Source organism: Myotis yumanensis, unplaced genomic scaffold, assembly GCF_028538775.1.
Source record: "Myotis yumanensis isolate MYYU_CA2020_CCGP unplaced genomic scaffold, mMyoYum1.0.hap1 SCAF_4, whole genome shotgun sequence".
Classification (NCBI taxonomy): domain Eukaryota; kingdom Metazoa; phylum Chordata; class Mammalia; order Chiroptera; family Vespertilionidae; genus Myotis; species Myotis yumanensis.
This window is the reverse complement of record NW_027223755.1, coordinates 81,070,403-81,096,352: the sequence shown is the minus strand read 5'-3', so window position 1 is coordinate 81,096,352 and position 25,950 is coordinate 81,070,403. Positions and strand designations below refer to the sequence as shown.

Here is a 25,950-nt window from a genome sequence, read left to right as displayed (position 1 = left end):
GAATGCACAATTTCATGCACCGGGCCTCTAGTATATTTTTATAAACATTTGTAAGTACAAAGAACCACCTCATCAAACACATAATGAGATCTCCAACAATACTGGGCACCTAACTGAAAGATACTGAACCAGGCACATTACCCAGTTTTAGACTTACACCCACCCCTAACCCCCACCACCCAAGGCTTAGAAGTTTAGTCATTTGCCCTAACATCAAGAGGAGCCGTGAATTGAACTAAGGTCTTTGCACTTCTCACAAATTGTATGCCATCTTCAAAGATCTAGTTGAAAGCACTCTTTTTGTAGGAGAAACAATGAAGGTCCAAAAGGTGCAATGGTTTTTCAAGGTCAGTAAACCCAGGTCTGATTCCCAGTAAGCGCTTTTCCCGGAATCCAACCTCATTCTTTGAGTGGGGAGAGAGAGGATACCAACTCCAATCAAACCTTGAAAAGCAAAGGAAAATTTAAACTCATTAAATAATTTAAAACTATGTAGCACTGATGTCAGATCTGTAAGTTTATTTGCTCAATGTACGACAGCTACATAATGACTCACATTCATGATATTCCATCACTGAGGAAAACTGCTAAGAATGGTCCGTGTGTGAAATAATTCCTTAGAGAAACACGGAGTTGGAAAAATAATCACTGATTAGACCTTAAAAATAGTTCACTGCATAACATGACAAAAAGCACAAAGGCTCATTCAGAGAACATATTCATTGTTCTCCTACACTGTAATAGTTATAATTTCACCATGACAAACACCAGACATTAAGATTAAGCTAACACTGGTGTTTCTTTTGCCCCGCCCCCCCCAAAGAAAACAAAATATATAACTGCATGTCACTATAGCAACATCCAAAACAGATCAATTTGTTACAATCACTATTTGGTAGAGCAAACTTTACCCCCAAAAGGAAAACTTAAATTAAAAAAACTTTAAAAAATTTGAAGACTTAATTTTTTGTCATAGGAATACATAACACCTACAGTATAAGTTAATAAATTTCAAGCTACTTTATAGAAATACAACACTAGCATGCACAATATTGTATCAATAGAGTAATGGAGGAATAATCATTTCACTGGAGAGACAATATCATAGGCAAGTGCATTTCTTTAAAAATAAAGAAAAGAAAAGAAACCATTCAAGCTGCTTAAATATCAAGTCTCCCATTTCCTCTTCATTTTTAGCCCTCAGGTATGATTTTATCTTGCATTATTCTAAAAAGCAGCCAGAGCCAAAGCTGAAAATTTAAAAAAATATATAGGTTTTGTAATTCCAGTAAATCATTTCCAAATGCTACAAGGACACAACACTGCTCACTGGACATGAAGATAAATTAAGGAGAGCCCCACCTACCCTCCCCCCTCAAATCTTTTTCCCTTCCATGGCATTGACTTTAGAGCCCTGTAAGGGCAAAAGAGCTTTTACAGAGCTTCTGGTAGGATTCAGTTAATTGGGACTTTCACTCTAGCATAGGAAGGGAACCTTCTAAGGAAAGTCATGCTGGATAAACTGTGCAATGTTACAGAGTATCATCACCATTCAATCGTCACTGTCACCTGGATTCTGTTAAAGGTATTCATTTTGTAATTGTTAAGCTCAATTTTGGTATTAGCAAAAGCAAGTGTCAGTTTTCCTCAATCATTACTGATACCTCTCCTTGCCTAAATAAAACAAAGAAACAAGTCTGGTGTCATGACCTATCTTGGGAATTCAGTTACTGATTTTATAAAAAAGGCTGAACACACATGCAACAGATCATGTTTTCAGACAGGCTTATCCAAAGTGAGAATGGAGGACCTAAGGCTAAATGAAAACAAATTTATGAGGATAGCAATGTGGTTTCCTTCCATTCTAAAACATGCACTGATTACAGAAGAAATGAATCTGATGTCCATGTTTTTGTTAAAGAGAAAAAATATATAGAGAAAGTTTTGGTCAAATAGGAGTTTAGTATTTATTATCTGATAATGATTTTAGTTTGTTTTCCTGTAACAACTGATTGGGGAAAAAGTGTTTTCAGGGAGGAAAAACTGACACACTTACAAGGCTCCCAGAACCGGATGGAGTGTTTATGAACAGAGCTCTTCCTTTTGGATTTTCCTACCAGTAAGCTTCTAGCACCTGAATTTTCACACACTGCACCACAAACTTTCTCAAAATGGCCACCCAGCTTCTACAACCCACACCTTTTCAACCCAACTGAGTGGCATCCGCGTAAGGTACAGTGGGGAAGACGCAAGTGAAGAGCAAAATGGCAGCGTAATCCCTGAGGAAGGAGCGGTGGCAGCTTACAAATCAGGATTTCTCTGAAAATATCAATGCAATAAATGACATACAGACCTGAATTTTCTCTATTTTTTGTGGTGTTTAATGTTTCTATTAAAGTGATTAATAACTTTTGTGGTGGACTTAAGAGGAAAGAAAGATAAAAATCCCACAGCCACCTGCCAAGCACCTATTAACCAATACCTAAAGTAGCTTTGATGCTTCTCAGGCAAGCCTTTGGACTAGGAGATCACCAACCTGGATATGGCTGAATAAGGATGTAAAGCCAAAATAACTAGCAAAGAAAAATACACAGTCAATGGCTTGATGTTACATATGGCTGTAATGTAGAAATACTGTAAACTGCAATTTAGTGTTAATACTGTCATCTAATCAGAGACTTCAGAAAACTAGCAAGGCCTAAAAACCATAAGGATAAATATACCTTATGTTCCAAGTCTGTCAGTTTGGGATTTAAACTATTCCATGTCTGGTAGAGTACACCCTGAAAAAAATGCACAGCTAATACAGATGAGATAGAAAGTACCCAAAACTTAAGACAAGAGCATATGTACATAAAAATCCTTACTGGAACCACAGAACTTACTGAATGAGGGCCATTCCACTGAAGTTTTCTTTTCACTTTAAAATCCTATTATCTAGCAATAAGTTAAATTAAAGATAGACAGCTCCACTTGCATTAATCTACAGAACAGTCCATATGCCGGTGTGAGGCTGCTATTCCAATACCAGCACAGCTAGCCTGACTTTCCACTAGTGGTATTTTGGCAAAAATGTCAAAGAGGCGATCAAAGACAGGACAGGTCGTGGGTTTCTCCCTAGGAAGGTCATCCCTCCCTTTCCCTCCCCCACCCGACCCCCAAACTCATGGGAAAAAAATAAAGACTGCAGTAGTAGCATCAGCGTGCGCTGCCAGTCCACCTGAGGGGCCTTAATTGTTGCCTTCTCCACCATCGTCGTCTTGCTGATCGCTTGTCCAGAGCGTTAGGTTGTCACGAAGGAGCTGCATGATGAGAGTGGAGTCCTTGTAGGAGTCCTCATTGAGAGTGTCGAGCTCAGCAATGGCATCGTCGAAGGCGGTCTTGGCCAAGTGGCATGCTTGCTCTGGGGCATTCTGGATCTCATAGTAGAAAACCGAGTAGTTAAGAGCCAGGCCTAATCTAATGGGGTGAGTAGGCTGCATGTGCTCCTTGCTGATCTCATGGGCTTCGCTATAGGCCTTCTCAGATGATTCCACAACAGTCGCCCTTTTCTCTCCAGTGGCTACTTCAGCCAAGTAGCGGTAATAGTCCCCTTTCATCTTCAGGTAAAACACTTTGCTCTCATATTGGGTCTCACTGCAATTCTTGATCAGGTAGTTATCTAGCAGGCTCAGCACATCCTGACATACAGCTTCCAACTCCTTCTCTATTTTTTCACGATAAGCACGGACCATCTCTATCTTCTTCTCATTACCATCTGCAGAAGTCTTCTGCTCAATGCTACTAATGACCCTCCAGGAAGAACGGCGTGCCCCAACTACATTCTTGTAGGCCACAGAAAGAAGGTTTCTTTCTTCATTGGATAGTGGTTCATTCAGCTCTGTCACCTATTAAGAGGAAAAGAATAAAGAGTTGTTATGGTACAGATGTCAGTTGGGTTAATCTTAACCATATACAGCTAAAACATAAACATCCATTAGATGATTAAAATGATTAATAGAGAAGTTATCAGGCTGTATGGGTATATGGAAGGGAGATGGAGGTGGAAAGATCAATAGTAAAAAAAAAAAAATTGCAACTGGGTCAATGGTGCCTGAATCTCTGCTTCACACCTATAAAAGGACACATACTTATCACATAGCTGTTCCATGAAGAACTGTCAAGTCTAGCTATTAGATGACAAATCAAATTTTTATCTAAATTGCAAAAGGTCAACAGTTCTTTCATGTAACACTACATACACACCAATCATAGGGAATTCTAGTATAGGTGGCTTATATACCTCTTATATACCACTAGTGTCCTGGTGCACGTAATTTGTGCACGGCGGGGTGTGTGTGTGTGTGTGTGTGTGTGTGTTCCCTCAGCCCAGCCTGCACCCTCTCCAATCGGGGACCCCTTGGGGGATGTCTGACCACCGGTGGTCGGACAGCCCTCTTGCAATCTGGGACCACTGGCTCCTAACCGCTCGCCTGCCTGCCTGATTGCCCCTAACAGCCCTCCCCTGCCGGCCTAATCTCGCCCCCAACTGCCTCTGCCTGCCTGATCACCCCTAACTGACCTCCCCTGCGGCCTGATCTTGCCCCCAACTGCCCTCTCCTGCCGGCCTGATCTCGCCCCCAACTGCTCTCCCCTGCTGGCCTGATCACCCCTAACAGCCTCTGCCTTGGACCCACCACCATGGCTTTGTCAGGAAGATGGCTGGTCGACCTGGTCTAATTAGCATATTACCCTTTTAGTACAGATTATATAGGATAGGACTGCTTAAATGGGGGGGGGGGGGGGGCCTTTTTCGTCAGAAGATGCTCTTGGCAGACAAAAATACATAATCCCTATATCTGGACTGATAGCCAGCTATATGCACTATACTGCCAAACTGGTCATTAAAAAATTGAACCACTTTCTTACACCTTATACCAAACAGCTGTTGCCCTTAAAACCCCTCCTCAGCCCCCACCTTAGGTTCTGCCTTCGCAGTTCACCCAGATTAGGTTCTGATTGGTCGGTTTCTATGCCAGTCAGTATCAAAAGCTCCGCCTCCTATGCAGCTATTGGCTCCTCACACTTCACCCAGATTTGGTTCTGATTGGTCAGTTTCTATGCCAGTCAGCATCTCCGGCCTATGAACGGGCCTGATCAGAGAGGCGGGGCTCATCAGCAGCCCCAGCGGAGACCCAAGAGAAAGAGGTGTGGCTGCTAGCCAGGCCCTGAGTGAAAGAGAGGGGCAAGTGCTAATCTACAGCTGCCAGGGAGGCTACGGATCAGACTCTGCTTTTCTCTCCAGGCCTGATCCGCAGCCCCCTCGGCAGTCAGTGCTTGGTCAGGGCACCTGTAGTAACTTCCAGTGGGTCGAGCCTTTGGTCATTTTGGATGTTACGGACCCTGGGTTTTTATAAATTAGGATTCTGTTCTCTTAAGAACAGAATAACAGCTTTTTTCTAATATTGCCCTGTCTGCTAAACTTCTGGGTGGGAATATTTTGAGTATTGGTTGAGAATATAGAGTCAACTTCAAGCAGACTTTTGAGAAAGAAGGAGGCTTTTCTGCTCTTGTGTTAAGATCATGAATTATAAACCTCAGAAAGTTAGTCAAAATTGGGGATATGGGACTGAGATTTTAGAAACTTGGGGAACACATATTTGTTATAGTGTTTGACTGAATACAATTAGCAATACAAAAGAGTGGAGAGGTGAACAAAGTACTTTTGAACTGAGGTGGCCAATAGGAATTAATGCTTTTTTCAATATGTGCCTTTCTAAAAGGTCTTCACCATCCCAAAGACTAATTGCCTTGAGAAAACTAAAGCAATAGCACACTGAGAACTCTGGTCAGGATGGCAGAGTAAATGAATGCGGTGCTCACCTCCTCCCATGACCACATCAAAATTACAACCTATACTGTGACAAAATTACAACCTATATTAAGAATCCAGAGGGAGCCCTAGACGGTTAGGCTCAGTGCATAGAGAGTCGGCCCATGGACTAAATGATCCTGGGTTTAATTCTGGTCAAAGGCACATACTTCGGTTGCAGGCTCAATCTCTTCAGGGCACATGCGGGAGGCAACCAATAGATGTGTCTCTCTCACAACGATGTTTCTCTATCTGTTTCATCCACTCTCTAAAAATATATATAAATAAGTAAATAAAATTAAAAAAATATCCAGAGGGATATCTTTTTTAAAAATATATATTTTATTGATTTTTTACAGAGAGGAAGGGAGAGGGATAGAGAGTTAGAAACATTGATGAGAGAGAAACATCAATCAGCTGCCTCCTGCACACCACCTACTGGGGATGTGCCCGCAACCAAGGTACATGCCCTTGACCAGAATCGAACCTGGGACCCTTCAGTCCACAGGCTGACGCTCTATCCACTGAGTCAAACCATTTAGGGCCAGAGGGATATCTTGACTGCAGAGGTCTCCCTGAAAAGCAAGGGGTCCCAGCCCCATAATCTGTGGCTGTAAAAATCAGTGGGGATTTAGTTGAGGTGAGATGAAGGGCTACTGGAGTCCCAGATGTTCCTCTTAAAAGGTCTGGCATGGACTTACTCGCTAACACACTTTCTCGCTCTGAGCTCCAGTACTGGGGCAGCAGCTCAAAAGCGCCAGGACATATGGAAAACAACTGAATTGTCTGGGATGGAGGAGCAGCTCTGGCCTGGACAAAATGCTGGCAGGTGCCACTGTTCTTTTGCTGAGCCCTCCCAGGTAGGCACCTAATCTGTCTCCATCCAACTAGCTAATATCACTTGCTGGCCTCAACCTGATGATTATTTGAGACCTCATACACTAGCCTGAGCCTCTTTCACAGACTGTTCCTACTGGACCTGGCTCAAGCTTTGGACTGTCCTAAAATCCCTCAAAGGTCACCCAGCTGGAGTGGCTCAGTTGGTTGAACATCATTCTGTGCACCAAAGCATGCCAGTTCGATGCCCAGTCAGGGCACATGCCTGGGTTGCAGGTTCAATCCCTGGTTGGGACACGTGCGGAAGGCAACCAAACAATGTTTCTCACATCAATGTTTCTCTCTCTCTCCGCCCCTCTCCCCCCGCCCTTCCTGTCCTTGGGTGAGGATTTAAAAAAAAACACCTCTCAAAGGTCTATAAACCTCAAACAAACAGTAGTTGGCCTCAGCATGCCCTGTATCTCCTGCTGAGTGGCACCTGGCTCTAGTGGCAGCTGGCCTTGGTTCATAGCATAGCCTCTCTTCCAGGTACCTCCAAGCTACCAACCACAGATTATTCTGTAGCGCCTACCAGGTGGCTCTAGGCCAGGCATAGGCAGTAGCTGAATTTGGCCTATACCAGAGCCACTCCCAGAACCAACATGCCTGGCTGGCTTCAGACCATACCAGAGAACCACCCAATTAGCTCCATAAATGACACACCCAAAGGGTGAACTTAGCAGGCACCAGAGCCCTGCCAAGGTGAAATCCACTCTGTAGGGTCAGTTTTTATAAAACAGCTTGTTTGCTGTAGTCATGGCCAGTCCTCACAGCTGGTTAGCCTGAGGGTCAATCCCACCAACCTGCCAATTGCAATCAAGGCTCAACTACAATAGGAGGATACACACAACCTACATAAGGGACACCCCTGGAGCACCCAGCTCAGGTTAACAGGGAGACTGGGTCTCACAGAGGACAATTACTACATAAGGCCACTCCACCAAGACTAGGAGATGTAGCAGATCTACCTAATACTTTGAAAGAACAAAACAAAACACCAGAAAAATAACTAAACGAAATGGAGGCAAGCAATCTACCAGATAGAGTTCAAAACATTGGTTATAAGGATGCTCAAGGAACTTAGGAGAATAAACTCCATGAAAACTTACACAAGAGACAGAAACCATTTTTAAAAACCAGTCAGAGATTTAAAAAAAAATAATAATAATAAGGCTAGTTTAAGGGGCCTATGGAACAATATCAAGAGTAACAAAATCTGCCCTAGCTGATTTGGCTCAGTGGATAGAGCATCGGCCTGTGGACTGAGGGGTCCTGGGCTCGATTCCAGTCAATGGCACATACCCAGGTTGTGGGCTCAATCCCCAGTGCGGGGAATGCAGGAGGCAGCCGGTCAATGATTCTCTCTCATCACTGATGTTTCTATCTCTCTCTCCTTCCCCTTCCTCTCTGAAATCAATAAAATTATACTAAAAGAAAAAGTAACAAAATCCACATTAATCGGGTACCAGAAGGAGAAGAGAAAGCAAGGGATTATAAACCTATTTGCAGAAAGTGACAGAAATAATAATAAATCTTCCCTAACCTGGTAAAGGAAATAGACAAATAAGACCAGAGAGTCCTAAACAAAATGAACCCAAAGAAGCCCACACCAAGACACATCATAATTAAAATACCAAAGGTCAAAGACAACAAGAAAGTCTTACAAGTACCAGAAGAAAAGCAGATAGTTATGTGCAAAGGAGCTCCCATAAGATTGTCAGCTGATTTCTCAACACAAACTTTGTAGACCAGACAGGATTGGCCAGAAATATTCAAAGTAATGGCGACCAGAGCAAGGCTATCATTTAGAATCAAAGGAGAGATAAAGAGCTTCTCAGACAAGAAAAAGCTGAAGGAGTTCATCACCACCAAAACAGTCTTACAAGAAATGTTTAAGACTTAAGAAAAAGAGAACAATATTATAAATAATAAAGTGGAAATAACTACAGTACATAGTTGTCAGATGGAAGGGGGATTAAAGGGCTGGCTTAAAAAGATGATGGGATTAAGATGCACCAATTGGCAGTTACAAAATATTCATGAGGATGGAAAGTAAAGCATAGGTAATATAGTCAATAATATTATAATAACTATGTATGGTGTCAGGTGGGTACTAGATTTTATTAACTTTGGATAATTTCATGTTACATAAATGTCTAACCATTATGTTGTACACTTGAAACTAATATAATAAAGAAATTAAATCAAATTACTAATACTACATTTAATTTATATAATTTGATTTCTGTTACATCAGAGCCATCCATATAGAGTATCAAGTGTCTGACAACCATATGAAACAGAAAATTTTACAGGGGCAGAAGTCTTACTTTTAATTCCTATTCTAAGGTTACATTTTAAAAAAATATATATTTTTATTGATTTCAGAAAGGAAGGGAGAGGAGAGAGATGGAAACATCAATGATGAGAGAGAATCATTGATTGGCTGCCCCCTGCATGCCCCACACTGGGGATTGAGCTCACAATCTGGGTATGTGCCCTTGACCGGAATCAAACCCAGGACCTTTCAGTCCACAGGCTGACACTCTATCCACTGAGCCAAACCGGCTAGGGCATGAAGTTACATTTTTATTTGTCTAGTTAACTATCATATCTAAACTGGTGTATACTAAGTCAATCACAACATCAAGAAACTCAGATCATTCACTATTTCCTAAGTTTTACAGCAGATTAGGCGGTTCCCTTGCCTGACCCTCTCATGTGCCTGTGCTCCAGCTGTAACATTAATTGCAAAACACTTCATACTTCTGCCCCTGCCTAGACTATTTTCCAGTGTTCCTGTCTGGAAAACACTTACACAATTATTAAGAACCAAGTTTATACTAATGTCCCCTATGAAATCTTCCCCATCTCTCCTTCCACCCCTAGTTAAAACTGGCTACTCTCTAGAGGCCTCACTGTTTCCTGTGTAGCTCAACCATAGCATTTATACAACAACATATTACTTACAGATGTGAAGGGTAGGGTGGATATAATCCAAAAAGATCTGTTAAACTATGGAGGGGAGGGGGTTCTGCTGGGATGCCAAGAGACTTGTTTTCTATGAATGAATCATTTACACTTTTATAAAGGGGTTGGGGTGGGGGAGGGCTAAGCTTATTGAAACTTGTTGTGTAATTTAAATAGCATCTCTCAGGCCCAGCTGGTGTGGCTCAGTGGTTGAGTGCCAACCCATGAACCAGGAAGTCACTGTTCGATTCCCTGTCAGGACACATGCCCAAGTTGCAGGCTTGATGATCTCCAGTAGGGGGCATGCAGGAGGCAGCCAATCAATGATTCTCTCTCATCACTGATGTGTCTATCCTTCTCTTCCTCTCCCTGAAATCAATAAAAACATATTTAAAAAATTTTTAAATAGTATCTCTCAAAAATAATTAAATCAAAATGTAAACCAAATCATTCTTATTAGTTTATTGTAACTCATCCTTTAAATGAATCATGCTTTGCTAATTTTCACAATATCCAGCAAGTAATATACAAATATTTACTAAACTGATCAGTTTTTATGTTAACCTCTTACTATGCATTACTAATTCTCCATTATAATGCTAGAGAACACCAGTACCTCTACCAGACATGACCTAAGTGCTACAGACCACAGAGTGGGAGATTGGGTTTGGTATACTGGACTTCAAAGCAGAAGGAAACCAGGACAGAGGTGCTTTCTGCTCCATGACCCCCTACCACATCCCCTTATAGAAACACCCCTTCTCCTGAATAAGGAGGCTTGTCATCTCACATCCAATTCTTTTTTAAAAAATATATATTTTATTGATTTTTTACAGAGAGGAAGGGAGAGGGATAGAGTTAGAAACATCGATGAGAGAGAAACATCGATCAGCCGCCTACTGCACACCCCCCACTGGGTATGTGCCTGCAACCAAGGTACATGCCCTTGACTGGAATCGAACCTGGGACCCTAGAGTCCGCAGGCCAACGCTCCATCCACTGAGCCAAACTGGTCAGGGCTCACATCCAATTCTTTATATATTCTAGGCTTTGGAGACACTATTCTTAGCCTCAGGCCATTGCTATTCCTGTTGATTTCTGATATGTATGTTCCAATATCCCAGAAGACTGGAGTTTTCCCAGTCTCACCATTTACTAAGTGACCTTGGGAGCAAGATATGTCATCTTACTGGCCTCAGTCTGATTATCTGTAAAACAGAGGCCTCTGCCTGTTTCATAAGGTTATTATAAGGGTGTATCAGATGAAAGATATAAACTCCTCTTGACACAGTCAAGTGCTATAGAGATGTGAGCAATTACTTTAGAGAATAACTTGAATAATTTTCCTTCATTTTAAATCTTTTTAAAAAATATATTGTATTATTATTTTTTTTTACAGAGAGGAAGGGAGAGGGATAGAGAGTTAGAAACATCGATGAGAGAGAAACATCGATCAGCTGCCTCCTACACACCTCCCATTGGGGATGTGCCTGCAACCAAGGTACATGCCCTTGACTGGAATCGAACCTGGGACCTTTCAGTCTGCAGGCCGACACTCCATCCACTGAGCCAAACCGGTTAGGGCAATTTTCCTTCATTTTAATTCTCACCTAGGAAGCCTCTAAATTTCTTAATCTCCAAACTTATCTTCCTATATCAAGTATCTCTTCTCCATTTTATCCTGTGCTCTATTCTAAGCTGAAACTTCCTTATCTACCTTACACGACTTTCTTTCCATAAACTTTAGTATCATATATCTAGAAAAATTCCCCAGACTGGCTTTCTGTAGGCCTTGGGCCAACATACCACAGGACTCTAGCCTATATTCACTGAGTGTGCAGATACAGAAGACTAACTGTCTCTAGTGCAACCTGATAAATGTCTTCCATGCAAGGAGGACCAGAGGTCCTAAGGCCATTGAGACAGAGTCCCTGGCCTTTCCCCTAAATCATGCTACCCTTATTTCAAGAGCTAGCAACTATTTAAAGCTCAAATTACCTAACCAGTAATCTATATACCATTAGCTCTCATACTGAAAATAAAATTTGGTTGCAGAATCCAAAGGTAGCAATTCGTGCACATGTAAAGTTTGTCTAGTTGCCTTAGACAAACTGGAACATGGAGATTATGAAATAACAATATCACCTTTAGATACAGTAACTCAACCACATTTGGAACATACTCAGATGTTCTCTGCCACTGAGAAACTAAATCAGAGGCAACAGCCTTTAACTCTAAAAAAGTCTGTTCAAAGGAAAGCAAGGTTTCTCTAAAAACCTTAAGTCAGAATTTTGAAAAATCCTTAAGTTCAAAATGACTTGTATGAGAATGACTTTTACATTAAAATAAAGATCACAACTATACTACTTTTAACGATCAAAAGATACTAGTTAATTTTTTAAAAGGACAAAAAAATTCCCTGTGTCCAAAAACTATTCAATGTGGGAACTCGTGAGATATGCATCATTTGGGAAGGGAAGTAATGTTTTTCAAAACAGTTATTGAATTGTTTATAAGAATGCAGCATTTACAAATATGGTCCCCAAATTTACTGTCATGGGTATTGGAAAATGTGGAAAGCTTGTATGTTCTGCTTAAAAACAAAATTGAGGCTCCTCTCGTCTCAACTCTTACAACAGTAGCTAAAGTTCAAAGTTCTTTTAGTGAGTTGAAGATAAAGAGCTATGAGTAGCCCGGCCCGCGTAACTCAGTAGTTGAGCGTTGACCTGTGAACCAGGAGATCCCAGTTTGATTCCCCATCAGGGCACATGCTCGGATTGCAGGCTCAGTCTCCAATGTGGGGCATGCCGGGGGCAGCCTATCAATGATCCTCTCTCATCATTGATGTTTCTCTCTCCTCTCCCTTCCTCTCTGAAATCAATAAAAAAATATAGTTTTTTAAAAAGAGCTATGAATAAAAAGGCTAGAGAAATCTGTTATTCTCACCAACAGTTTAAGAAATATAACTCCCCAAATCCCAGAAACTAAGGAATTAAATATTAGTTAATTAGTGTCAACTGTTCTTCCCTAAGAATTGAGGAGAGAACTCTTTTCTAAGATTAACAACCCCTGAGATTATGGAAAGGTATTTAGATGGCTTTCTGACCCTAAGTCTTAAAGCACTAAGTCATTCACAAATTCAACTTACCCATCACATCAAGAACACCTTAAACCATAGCGAATACAACTTTAAATGTTTAATCTTCTTAAATTAACTTACTACATTTAAAATGTATTTCTATATCTTGCAGAATCTAGTGTAGATGCTACAAAATAGCAGTTATGGTGGTAAACATAAAACACATTTAAGAAAGCTGAAAATCTCCACAAAGAACTGAAGTTAACATTAAAAAAATAAGATAGGAGAAAAAAAAGACTTGTAGGGCAGTGAAACTATTCTGTATGATACATGTCATTATAAACTTGAATGGACACTACCGAGTGAATCCTAATGTAAATTATGGACTTTGAGGTGATAATGACATGTCATGTAGGTACACTAATTGTAAATGTACCACTTGGATGCTGAAAGGGGGGAAAAGGCTGTGAGGGTATATGAGAACTCCACTTTCCACTCAATTTCACTGTGAGCCTAAAACTGCTCTTTTTAGTGAGTTTAAAAACAAAACAAAAAAGCTATTAGACACTAGGTATAATATTTGGCCCCTTCATGCATTTTTTTGTCCTCCTAGGTTTGGAATACTATCACCTGAAAGGGCCAAGAAGCCATGAAAAAGGTAAATGCAGTGACTACTACATATGAACACCCTACACTAAAAACAGAAGAAGAAATAAGATGACATGACAGTGTGTATGTAATGAACATGGTGTCTATATACTGTGTGGGCAGTGAAATAACCATTGTAAATAAATGTGACTCTGTTCTGCTTGAATACAATTAATCATGTAGTCTGGAGATGACCTGTTTCCTCATATCAGAGTAAAATACCTTAAACTTTTCTGTGCAGAAAAGAGTAAACAAGATAAGCTCAAGACTGCTATCTTTAGAAAGGTCTACTTGCAAAACTGACCTTTGGCTGGCATCTGAGAACTTGGATTTTAGAAGAGTTCCCACCATTCCCGATAAGAATGGCTCACTGTCCCTAAACTGTGCAAATAATGTGATTTACTTTAAACACCTGTTTTCCTTCTCGAAGTCTCAAATTTTGCTATGTGATGGGCCGAGAGCGCCTTATGTGACCAGCCCCAATACAACTGTTGGGCACTGAGTCTCAAGAGTTTCCTTGGGCCCAGCCTCTGTGGCTCAGGGGTTGAGCGGCGACCAATGAACCAGGAGGTCATGGTTTGATTCCCAGTCAGGGCACATAGCCAGGTTGCAGGCTCTATCCTTGGGCACCAAAGGGTCGTGGGTTCAATTCCCAATCAAAGGTATGAACCTGGGTTGAAGGTTCGATCCATAGCCCTGCTTGGGGAATGTGTGGGAGTCAATCAATGTGTCTCTCTCATCTCTCTCTCCTCTCTCTCTGAAAATCAATGGAAAAAATACCCTCAGGTAAGGATTAACAAAAAAAAAGTTTCCTCGTTATACATTTCAGACATATGTCCTTCCTGTGTGACTCTGAGAACCCTTGAAAGCTTGCGCCTGATTTACTCTGATCTTCACCCTAAGCATTTTTTTCCCTGTGCCAATCTAGCTTTGTATCTTTCCACTGTAATAAACCATAGCCACCAGTGAGACTATGCTGAGTCTGATGGCAAGGAAAATATACTTAAAAGCTACTCCTTAGCAGGTAATTCATCAAGCATTCATTGAACATCCTGCATGTGTGTCACACTGCACCACATTGTGCTGATGCAAACTCCCCGAGGAGGAAACACAAGCTTATTCACGTTACAATATCAGTCACAGAGGTATTCTTAAGGTAGCAAAACTATTCCTGAAAAGCTTAGGGAATATTTTAATTAGAAAGTAACAACTTTAGCTGTGTTTTTAAAAACCAACAGCAGTCACCCTGGATAAAAATTTCAGAAGGGAAAAACATTCCAGCAAGAGGGACATTCTAGAAGAGTCATGAAACTTCCATGACATATTCAAGGCCACACCCAAGGTCTGAGATGAGAGGAAAGCTAGCTGAGCACCTGAGTTTTTCTGACACCACCAAGTCCTATGATCTTTTCACAACTACCATACAGTGGGACATTATACGTGATGCAGAGAAATGAAGTATTTTTCCCCAAGATTAACACAGTTAGTGACCCACCCAGCCTTTCAACCAACCCCTCTTGAGCGTAAAAGCTGAGGGTAAGAAGCACTTGATGTCAACTTAAGGAAGCACTCTTCTTAAAAATCAAGGAAAAATTAAATTATCTGCCATCTGGATTAAATGCTTCAAGCAAGAAACTATACTTTTCAGTTGCCAAATTTGAATGTAGAAATCTTGCTGGTAATCTGAGCATTTGTGGCAAATAGGAGTAATTTTAGTTTGATAAAAAGCCATGTTCCAAGATGGTAAACCCCAAATGGGCTGCAAGAGTTAGGGAAGTATGTAGGTACAGTATTGGCCAATGTGCTGACAAATAATGAACCTGGTTATATGAAGGCATATTATACCAATTCACCTTTATTTTGTATATACTTTAAGGTTTCTACATTGCTTTTTCCTTAAAATTTTTATTGATGGGGGGAGGGGGAAGGACAGGACATAGATCAGTTGCCTCCGGCACACAAGGGATTGAACCTGAAACCTGGGCATGTGCCCTTACTGATGTACTAGATCAGTGGTTCTCAACCTTGGCTGCACATTAGAATCACCTGGGAATCTTTTTTAAATCCTGATTTCTGGGCCTCATCCTCAATGAGGAGTTTAAAAAGATTCCCAGGTGATTCTAATGTGCAGCCAAGGTTGAGAACCACTGTACTAGATGCTCCAACCAACTGAGACACACTACCCAGGGCTCCATATTAGTTTTTTAAGGCAATCATTCTAATCACCAGAAAGCAGAAAAAGGGAGACTTGCCACAAATAAGCTAGCAGTCAAGCTTTCCCCCATTTGAACCTTTTATTTCTATTGATAGAGTGGTAGGGCATCCTTGAATTTTGAACCATGTGTGTATAAAACCTACTCCAACAATTACATTTTTTCAAAACTTTGAAGAGATCATACCTAGTACTTGTGATGGTTTCAAGATCCTTAAAAATTCTTAGCTATTCTTTCAGCAATTCTTTTGGGTCTCTGTGCTAATATCTAAACTGTTTGGGAGCTTTAGTCACAAAGATATTCATGGAAGTTTTTTTTTTAGTACACTATTTTTTTTTTTTAAATCCTCACCTGACGATATTTTTTCCATTGATTTTTAGAGACAGTGGAAGGGAGAGGGAAAGACAGAAACACCGATGTAAGAGAGACACATAGATTGGTTGCCTCACGCATGCCCCCAACCAGGGCCAGGAGCCTGTAACCAAGATAGGTGTCCTTGTCTGGAATCGAACCCAGGACCCTTCATTCCACTTATATCTGGGGTCTAAAGAACAAAATAGCCCTAGCCAGTTTGGCTCAGTGGATAGAGTGTCGGCTTGGGGACTGAAGGCCATGGAAGTTTTATTTATAAATTTGGACAGTCTAAATGCTAAACAAAAAAATAATTAAATTATGACACACCTATAGAACTATTCAGCCAATGAAAATACTAATGACAGAAGAAAATATCCTTGAAATCTTAAAGGAAAAAGACAATGTACAAAAGCAAGCCTAAACCTGTAGAAAAAGACATGATGGCAGTATCTGACCATGGGGAATTATGGTAATACTTGTCTTTTCCCCCCAAAAAATTCTAGCACCCTTAAAATGCCAGACATTTTAATCATCAGTAGTCAGTCCCATTGATGACAGCCTTCCAAAAACCAGGCTCTTAGAAAAATCACAACATCCCAAAATTTAAGATATTCTAGAATAGTCCTTCCCTGCTCACTTGCTTTGCTTGCCTCAGAATGCTCTTTACTATTGTTCCTCTCCTATCCTGTTAGTTCTCCTTGCCCTTCTGGATTGTCATTTTCAGCCTAGAAGAAAAAAATTCTAGTGTCTAAACCTGAGAGTTTTTATTTCTACTATACAAATGTAGTTAGAAAAGACCAGATGTAGTTCATATGTGAAAACTGAAGTATGATTTGGAAATAACAACCATCCCGACAGTGTACCCATACCGGGCAGGCCTAATGTACAAGTGTACTGCAGGGAGTATGGTACTGTTTGCCTAGCTACTATTCATGCTGGACCTCCACTACAAAGACATACTCATTCACTATTTCATGTTAAACTGCTACAGAAGGAGCATTATACTGAAATGAATGGTACTGAAGTGAAACAATTCAGTTAAAAAAAAAAATGTAAGCTTATCTCTGCATCTTTAAAGTACTGGCACCATAGGCAACTTTGTTTCCTAGATGGAGGCTATTTAAATATGATGCCATAATTCCTTTCAGAAAGCTAAAGAAATTTCAATGATCTTCCAAAGCAAACCTGGTGGAGAGGGCAATGGGGGCATAAAAGCCTTCCTCTCCTTACCTCTTAGCCTTCTCTCACTTCTCTATACCACTGCAGCTGCTCTTCACTCAGCTGTGGGGGAGGGTAGATAAGGGATTCCTCTTGAGCTACTACTGTCATTACATATTCAGCTGCCCATTGCTGTCACTGTCATATTCCCAGCTCTGACACCCTGTTATAGTAACAGAATTATTAAGGACACTACATCTAGGCTCTACTCACTAAGTCTGGCTTTGGATCTCTCCAAAAAATATGATGCAATTCCCAAGAATCTAAGACCGGAGTTTATTTGGAAATGTTTTAAATGTCATGCTAAAAATCAATGTATGTCATGATGTAAAATACAGCATAGAAAATATAGTCAATATTGTAATAACTATATATGGTGCCAGGTGGGTACTAGAAATGTTGGGGGAACACTCTGTTAAGTATATGACTGTCTAACCACTATGCTGTGTACCTAAAACTAATATAAAATATTAAATGTAAGCTGTGATTGAAAAATAAAATAATTTTAATATCTATGTAATGGGGGAGGGGGGGGACCAACCAATGAATTCATATGAGTATATGCATAACCCATAGACACAGATAATAGGGTGGTGAAGGCTTGGGGGGAAGGGGATAGGAGAGGGCAATGGGAAAAAAAGGGACATATGTAATACTTTCAATAAAGATTTATTAAAAAATAAAAAATAAAATCTATGTAAGAACACTCATTTCTATTTACCTGTTCACAACCCAACTAAAGCTTTGTGGCACATTAAGAGTATTCAACTCAAGGTAAAGAAAAATCTACTGCTTTGGGACACATCCTTACAAGTGAAATGCTGATGAAAATTTAGTTTAGACTTAAGCAGTTCATTTATTTTTTGAAAAAAGATATATTTATTGATTTTAGAGAGAGGGAGGGGGAGAAAGAGATAGAAACATGGATCAGCTGCCTAATATATGCCCCCTACCGGAGATCAAGCCCAAAACCCGGGTATGTGCCCTGACTGGAATAGAACTGGCAACCTCTTGGTGCATGAGATGATGTTCAACCAACTGAGCCACACCTGCTGGGCAGTTCTTTCAAAAGGAAGGAAGAAAAACTCATGCAAACTCTTTAAGATTTACAATTTTTATTGTTTCTGCAAAATCATGGGACCAGACCAATTATTTAACCATTTATCTTAAAAATTAAAGTTTTCTTTTGGGAATTTTTGTTGATTACTTTTCATGTAACTTTACTTAACTACTCAAATTCATAAATTCGTAACATTTAAATAAAAAAGAGTTTAAAAAACAAGACAAAAGATAGTGGTTTACAAGAAACCAGAAACACCTATCAGAAAGGATATATGCACCCAGATGTTCATAGCAGCACAATTCACCATAGCTAAGATCTGGAAACAGCCTAAGTGCCCATCAGTAGATGAATGGATTAGAAAACTGTGGTACATCTACACGATGGAATACTATGCTGCTGTTAAAAAGAAGGAACTCCTACCATTTGCAACATCATGGATGGAACTGGAGAGCATTATGCTAAGTGAAACAAGCCAGTCAATGAAGGAAAAATACCACATGATCTCACTCATTCATGGATAATAAAGACCATTACAAACTTTTGAACAATAATAGATACAGAGGCAGAGCTGCCTCAAACTGATTGTCAAACTGCAGTGGGAAGGCCAGAGAGAGTTGGGGGGCAGGAGGGAGGGGAGTAAGAGATCAACCGAAGGACTTGTATGCATGCATATAAGCATAACTAATGGACATAAGACACTGGGGGGTAAGGGAGGGTAGTGGTTTGTCAAGGGCGGGGGGGGGGAAAAAGGATACTTATGTAATACCCTTTGTAATACTTTAAGAGGAAAATAAAAAAAAAAAAAAAAAAAAAAAAAAAAAAAAAGATAGTGGTTTATATAGTGGTAATTCCCACCCACCCTTGACTATTAAACGTATAAAGTAGTCTTTGCTTTTCTTTCACATCCCCTGAAATGTGGTAGAAATACAGAAAAATGCCCTGCCAAATAAAAGGGTTAGGGCTAGTGACATGGGGATGAGAAGAAGCTTCTGGCAGGTTTAGAATCATCTAGCCACTGCATTTAACATCTTATTTATGGGAATCCCATCAGGTAAGAATCCCACGTTTGAATAGCTCACCACTCTCAGTAATGCATAGGTTCATTAGGGGGCTGCTACCACACAACAGGGAAATCATCTATAACAAAGTCAGCCTTGGGGTGGAAAATGAGACATAGCACCACCAGTAAAATTTCTATGATCTCCAAAGTTAATAGTTTACTCTGATTTCAGGTAAAATTTTCTTATTTATTTGGGTAAGTTTTTAAGCTCTGTAACTTTTTTTAAATTTATGCTGAAAAGGTTCAGAAGTTAGAAAACAAAGACAAAGGGATACTGATTACCACTGGCTTTGCTGTTGTACTTCATTACTGACACATTCCTGAACCAGTCATGTTTCGAAATGCAGCCAGCGACAGCCAGACCATCATCACTTTTAAAGATAACATTTTCTCATTTTTTTCAACTAGAGATGATGGTTATACAACATTGTGAATATACTAAACGCTACTGAATTGTACACTTGAAAATGGTTAATTTGTGCCCTGGCAAGACAGTTCAGTTAGTTAGAGCCCCCCACTCATCCCTGGTTTCCCCTCTCTCTAAAAAAGCAATGAATAAGAAAATTTGAAAAGAAAATGATTAGTTTGTTATGTGACTTTTACCTCAATAAAAGCAAGGTCGATGGGGGAAAAAGGAGACATTTGTAATACTTTAAACAATAAAGAATTAAAAAAAAAAAAAAAAAGCAAGGTCATTTTCTCCACTTTTTAAAAAAAATAATTTAGAGTTTGGTGTAATAAATAAATAAGTATTAAGGGATAAAATCCTCCCCAGGGTCAGCAGTTAATCCAAAAGATTAATGAAGATGTACATTTAGCAACATCATTATCTCAATATAATTTTTAAATAATTACAAAAAGCAGTTAACATTCATTCATTTCAGTTATTGGGAAGGATAACACATAAAAAGCAAACTGTTATCTGTATTCTTTCCACTCCCAAGAAGAGAACAATTGAAACCACATGACTTAGAATAATGGCTGGCAGAACTCCACCTCTGAAGAGTCCACAGAGGTGTCATTACTCCATTAGAGATAATGGCTATTGATCTAGCCTCCTGGAAGAGCTAATAGGAAAAACAGTATTTCAGATAGCAAGAATTTTAAAGTCTATCAATTCTACTAGGAAGACTTAAAAATATAACTAAGGTAGCCTCTTGTCATCAATGTCCCACCCACACACAGGAGTTAAACTGCTTAACCCAGTGACTTGAAATTAGTAGTCCAGAACCTTTTTCTCTACACCCACCCCAGGCAAATACTAGTAGCCTACTTAGAACATTAACTTCCCAGGCCATTAAAATCCAAAGGACAAGACAGCATTGTCTTATCAGTAGGAAACATTTAGGTGTTCATTGTCTTCTTAAATGCAAGACTGCACATTTGTCTTAGAAGACTAAATTTCCCTTTTTCCTCCTGTCCAAAATACTGCATATTATTTCTAGCCTGGTTATCCACACACAACTACCACTCTGCACAGATCCCAACAGTGCTATTACTAGAATAATTTCATTAAATGCAAATAAATCCCTCTAACGCGTAGGACTGAGTATTTTCTTTTTATCTTCCAGTACTTTCCAAATTCTCCATGAGATGACTTTTATTAAAAAAAACAAACACCCAAAACCACAAAGTTTTATAAATAGTTTCCATTTTGAGCACCTACTGCCTTTATTTAATCCTTACAACTTTTTCAAGTAGGTACTGACCCATTTTACAGATGAGGAAAATGAGGTTCAAGGTAAACCTACTTCATCAAAGTCACAGTAAACAGGTTTGAAAAGAGGTCTGCTTTATTTGACAGTGTTTTTTCCTCCAACTCCATCAAGGAGCAGAAGCATAAATATAGCAAAAGAAAACTTTTCCAATCCCAACCGAGTGTTTTGTAACATAATATTCCCTAACATTTACTGAAAATGACCGAGTAGGAAGTCATATTTTGTTAAGGTTTTTAAACCTGCCAAGTTAATAACAGGCAATAAACCCAAGTATACAGCCCATTCCTGCACTATGATCATAAAATATATTGTTTAAAATTTCTATCTTTATTCCATCACTGTCCCATTTTAATGGTGAGATGAATGTTTAAAAATACAAATGTCTTATACACTCTTATGAGAAAACTAGAAACAGGAAAATGAATAGGCCTATCTAGAGGTCACTGACCTGCATGTGTAAGGGTAAATAAAATTATTTTTTGCACTAATCCTCATCTGCAGGAAGATAAAGTGTTCAATTCCACCTGGCTTATCTGCTAATTTCTGCATTACCTTGGACAAATGCCATTTGCATACTCCCTACCAGCCCTTAGGTGCATTGCAGCCTCTGTGTCATTGTGTGACATCACTGGGTTGCTTTGGATATAGGTGGGAGGTCACTCGCTTTTCTGTGAAACTAGAAGAGTCTAAATAACATGAACTTAATATATTTCCAATATTTATAACTATTAAAAATGCAACTTTTGTTATTTGAGCTTTAAAATGTTTTAGGATAGCAACTGTGGCAATATATTAATTCATTGGTCCTCCCACTTTCAGAACCAATTGTCTTGCTTAATGAAATAAAATTTTGTTCATGAAGCTGACTTAAATATAAAGGCACCAGCTTATTTTTTGTGAATTCGTAGTTATTCAGTAATCTGTAATACCTATACTGCTTCGTTAAAAAGATTTTAACATGCAAGCTACCCATCTAAATCCACTTCACACTAAAGATGCATTTTTAAAGTCTTTGTTACGTAAGGTAGGAAGTTAAATATTAAGATAGTGGGAGACCTAATCGTTAATTGGATTAATCTTCCATGTTTCATTTAATAATGCTCAATACCTTCCCCCTCCTCTAATATCAAATTCGTTGACAGCCCATTAGATAAACGTAGTGTTACTGACAAAATGGTGCAACACAGGCAGGAATCTGCAGACAACTGGAGATCAGTATTCCCTTTTCATTAGCATGAAGGTGTGCTAGCTTGTGTGTTCTGTGTAAGCCTTAGATGTATCTAACAAAACAAAGAAATTTTAAAAAAACACTTTTTCCCATTTAAAATAACTCCTCCCAGCCTCCACCCAGTCTAGGCTCTCTGCAATATGACAAATGCAGAATCTTCTGGAATGACTTGATACTGCCTCCCACCACCGCTTTGTTTGCAATAACAGGTTTAGAGAGAATATTTTTTTTCGACTTAATAGGAATTTCAACAGATGTGTGCCTGTATTTAAAAAAAAACGAACAGCATATGTCACAAATTGAACCAGTCAGATAAATTCACAACCTTTATTTTAAAGACAATACCTACCGTTTTCAATACAAAACATTAGGAAAAAATGGAGATGACATGTCGAGAACAATCGTTCCCCCCTTCCTAACAGCGCGAGGACTTTGCTTGGGGAAATGGAGAAGGATGCTTTTGTTAAAAACGTGGGGAAGGTTTCGATTCTGCACCACTGAGCCCGGGTTTTCGGGGAAGCCTACATTTTCCTTAGGGAGGTTCTACGGGATCTGTCGGGAGGGGCGGCGGGGAAGATGGGGAGGAGGAGGGGGAGGAAGAGGGGAAGATGTTAAGAAACCCGGAGCCGAGCCGAGTGAACGCGAGAGGCGCCGCCCAGACACCAGGGAGAGAAAGAGGAACCGCATCCATGCGGTCCCCCGCCCCCACGCCAAGGCTGGGAGGAGGGGAAGTGGGGCACAAAGGATGCGCAAGACCCCCGCGCAGGCCCCCAGCAGTCCTGGAGACGCAGGGGGCAGAGACCCCACTTCAGAGATCAGCCCCGCAAACCCCGCCCTAGCCCGGGGAGGGTCCTAGAAGGCCGCGCCATCGGGCCTGGGGGACACTCCGGGAGAGGCCGCGTCACAATCCGGGTCCCCATTCGCTATCGGGACCCTCCCCGGTCCGCTCAGCGAGCGAGAAGGCCCTGCAGTCGCCACAGGCGACTAATCCACGGGTCGTCCACGCGTCTGCGAAGGGGTTGGGGCGATGCGGGGGAGGGGAGGAGGAACTCACGTTCTTCATGGCCGCGGCCATGTCGTCGTAGCGCTCCGCCTGCTCGGCCAGCCGGGCTTTCTGCACCAGTTGCTCGCGATCCACCATCTTCGCGGGCTGAGTCGGGCCGGGCGAGAAAACCGGGGAGGCCTGAGGGCTCAGAAGGCAGCTGCGCGGCGGCTGGAGCCGTGTGCCGGAGGGGCCGACCACGCAGCGGGTGACTGAGGGGATGAAGGCGGCGCGAAGGCTGCAGCTCGAGTTGCAACCGCGGGAACGGGCGTGAAGCGGCTGCGACTGCAGTGCGTGCCGCGGACGGACAACCCCCTGCGGTCCCGCCCACGCCGCGTGACGCACAGGGCCCGCCCACTCACGCACCCCGCCAGGCTCCGCCCCAGCTCTTCCGCTTCTCGGGCTTCCCGCCCCCAAATCAGCTCGCCGCCGCCTTTAGGGTGTCCCTTCCTTCCTCTCAGCCTCTCAACACCCGCGGTTCTTCACTGCACCCCGGTTCCAGCGCCCCAGCTTCTCCAGATGCCTCCCCGCCTCCCCCATCAGGTCCCCGCCCTACCAGGCCCCCGGCGCCTGGGGGCCCCTGGGAGTTGTAGTTCATCCACCGTCGAGGTGATACATTGGAGAGATCAAGGACAAAGGGGCGGTCAACACTACATCTCCCAGTGGTCATAGCGCGCAACCGCAGGGAGAGGATGGGCTATAATTCCGCGGCCGCTGGGGACCCCTGGTGGGGACGAAGGCTGCTTCAGCCCGAGCTAGTGCTGATTCACGGCCCCGCCCCATATTCTCCAGGAAATTACAAAGGTGAAGAGCCAGGGCCTCAACCCCGGGCCTGGTTTTCGAGGTCAAGTAGCTGGCCAAGGTGGTTCACCGGTAAGGGGGCTCGTCTACTGTAGATCCAAACTGTCAAGGTAATGCCCTCCCCTGGGGTAGGTGAATTAAGGAGCTAAACTGTTACCCTCCCTCACAAGATTCCAGTTCCCCAACTCACCTTGAGGTTTTTGGATCTGATGAGGTGAAAACATGAAAGGATAAATATTGGCCAGGCATACTGGTTAATTTATAGAAAGGATGCAGCTGTCTGCCGGCTGACCCCTGGGAAGCCCTCCTTCCTCTCCAGGATGGAGTGTTACAGATTCTGTTAGTAAGAGCCTCCTGTCTGCTTATCACTGGGTTGTGTCTGGAGTTAACCAATCCTCTCCACCCTAGGGCATACACACTGAGGTCAAGCTGACACATTCTTGCTCATATGCTTCCCTTTTTGACATTCCATGTAGCTCATACAGCCCGTAGTTTTGACTGCACATTTTATTTACTTCATTTATTCAGCAGATATTGAGCACTTACTGTGTTCCAGCACTGTCCTAAGCAATGGGGTACAGCAGTGAACAACAAAAACAACAACAACAACAACACCCTACGCAAGAAAATAGGTAGGATATAAGTACAGGTGGGCGAAAATATATCTACAGTTGTACAAATAAATAATAAAATAATAATAATACAAGAATAAACTCATGTACTCAAACTGTAAACCTACCTTTGCCCACCCCTGTATGTAGAGTATGTTAGAAAGTGATAAGGAGTAAAAATATAAAGTAAGGGATGTTAAGTGTGTATGAGAACCTAGAATGAAGGAGTGTCTCTGAGGGAATATTCCAGGCTCTATGCTAGATGCTAGGGGGAGAGGGCATGGAACCCTGCCCTCAAGAATTTGGAATGTGTTGTGTGTGTGTTTAAATTTATTTCAGAAAGAGCGGAAGGGAGAGAGGGAGAAACATCCTTGCAACAGAAACATTGATTGATTGCCTTCTGCACAGGATCAAATCCTAAACCAGGGCGTATGCCCTGACCGGGAATTGAACTGGTGATCCTTTGGTGCATGGGAAGATGCTCAACCAACTGAGCCACACCAGCCAAGGCCTAACTTTTATTATAATAATAATTATTATTATTTTGCCCCCCCCCCCCCCAAAAATTATTTTGGGCTGGATAGGAATAGATTCTGAAAAGCTTCTCCAGGGAGGTTGGTAACATTTCCAACTCAGCTCTTAAAGGACACATAGGATTTGAGAGCACGCAGAGGGCACAGGCAAAAAAACTCAGAGGCAGGTTCCTCCCTTACACATATATTGATAGACAAAGAATCCAGTTTTTGTTGCCTATAGTGATGGATAGTTGGGCTAGGGATGGAGTCGGGAGCCAAAACATGGGGAGCCCTGAATGGCAGGCAAGGGAGTGAAATCTTTATTCTGAAACATAGAAAACCTGTGAGAGATTTTAACAAGGGCAGAAAATGAGATTTGTGTTTTGTCTTCTTCATCTCCTTGGTTCTTAGCATAGTGCCTGGTGCACAGTAAATATATAGAACATATTAAAGAAAGGAATGAATGTTACTGAGTGAGGAGAAAATCTAGAATGCTCTCTTCTCCCCCTCCTCCAAAACAGAATTCAGCCCCTCATCCCTTAATACACCACCCAGCAAAATGCAATCCTGCTGGTGAATGAACCCTCCCACTTCCTTCTGTCTCTTATAAAACTGTTCGCCAAGTCATTCCTCTTACTGCCTGCAGGCCAGAACTGAACTATTCTGGCCTGGGCACCACAGGTTCCCTTTCAGACAACCCTGG

General features: G+C 41.4%; 1 protein-coding gene across 2 annotated transcripts; it reads right to left on the bottom strand.

The window, feature by feature from the left end:
* On the bottom strand, nucleotides 1-23,616 carry YWHAG (tyrosine 3-monooxygenase/tryptophan 5-monooxygenase activation protein gamma). Of its 2 annotated transcripts, XM_070412754.1 has the most exons (3): nucleotides 23,333-23,616; nucleotides 3,221-3,887; nucleotides 1-444 (listed from the first exon to the last, which is right to left on the bottom strand). In XM_070412754.1, exons 1-2 carry the CDS (start codon nucleotides 23,417-23,419, stop codon nucleotides 3,231-3,233), a joined length of 744 nt encoding a protein of 247 aa, XP_070268855.1. In that variant the 5' UTR covers nucleotides 23,420-23,616; the 3' UTR covers nucleotides 1-444; nucleotides 3,221-3,230. The 2 variants fall into 2 exon arrangements, with proteins under 2 accessions (XP_070268855.1, XP_070268854.1); XM_070412753.1 differs by lacking the exon at nucleotides 1-444 and having other exon boundaries at nucleotides 500-3,887.
* Nucleotides 23,617-25,950: the final 2,334 nt, after the last annotated feature.

Coding starts and splice junctions, on each gene's coding strand:
- YWHAG (XM_070412754.1), bottom strand. CDS start 23,419: ATGGTGGATCGCGAGCAACTGGTGCAGAAAGCCCGGCTGGCCGAGCAG. Junction 3,888..23,332: donor TGGCCGCGGCCATGAAGAAC/GTGAGTTCCTCC, acceptor TCCTCTTAATAG/GTGACAGAGCTGAATGAACC.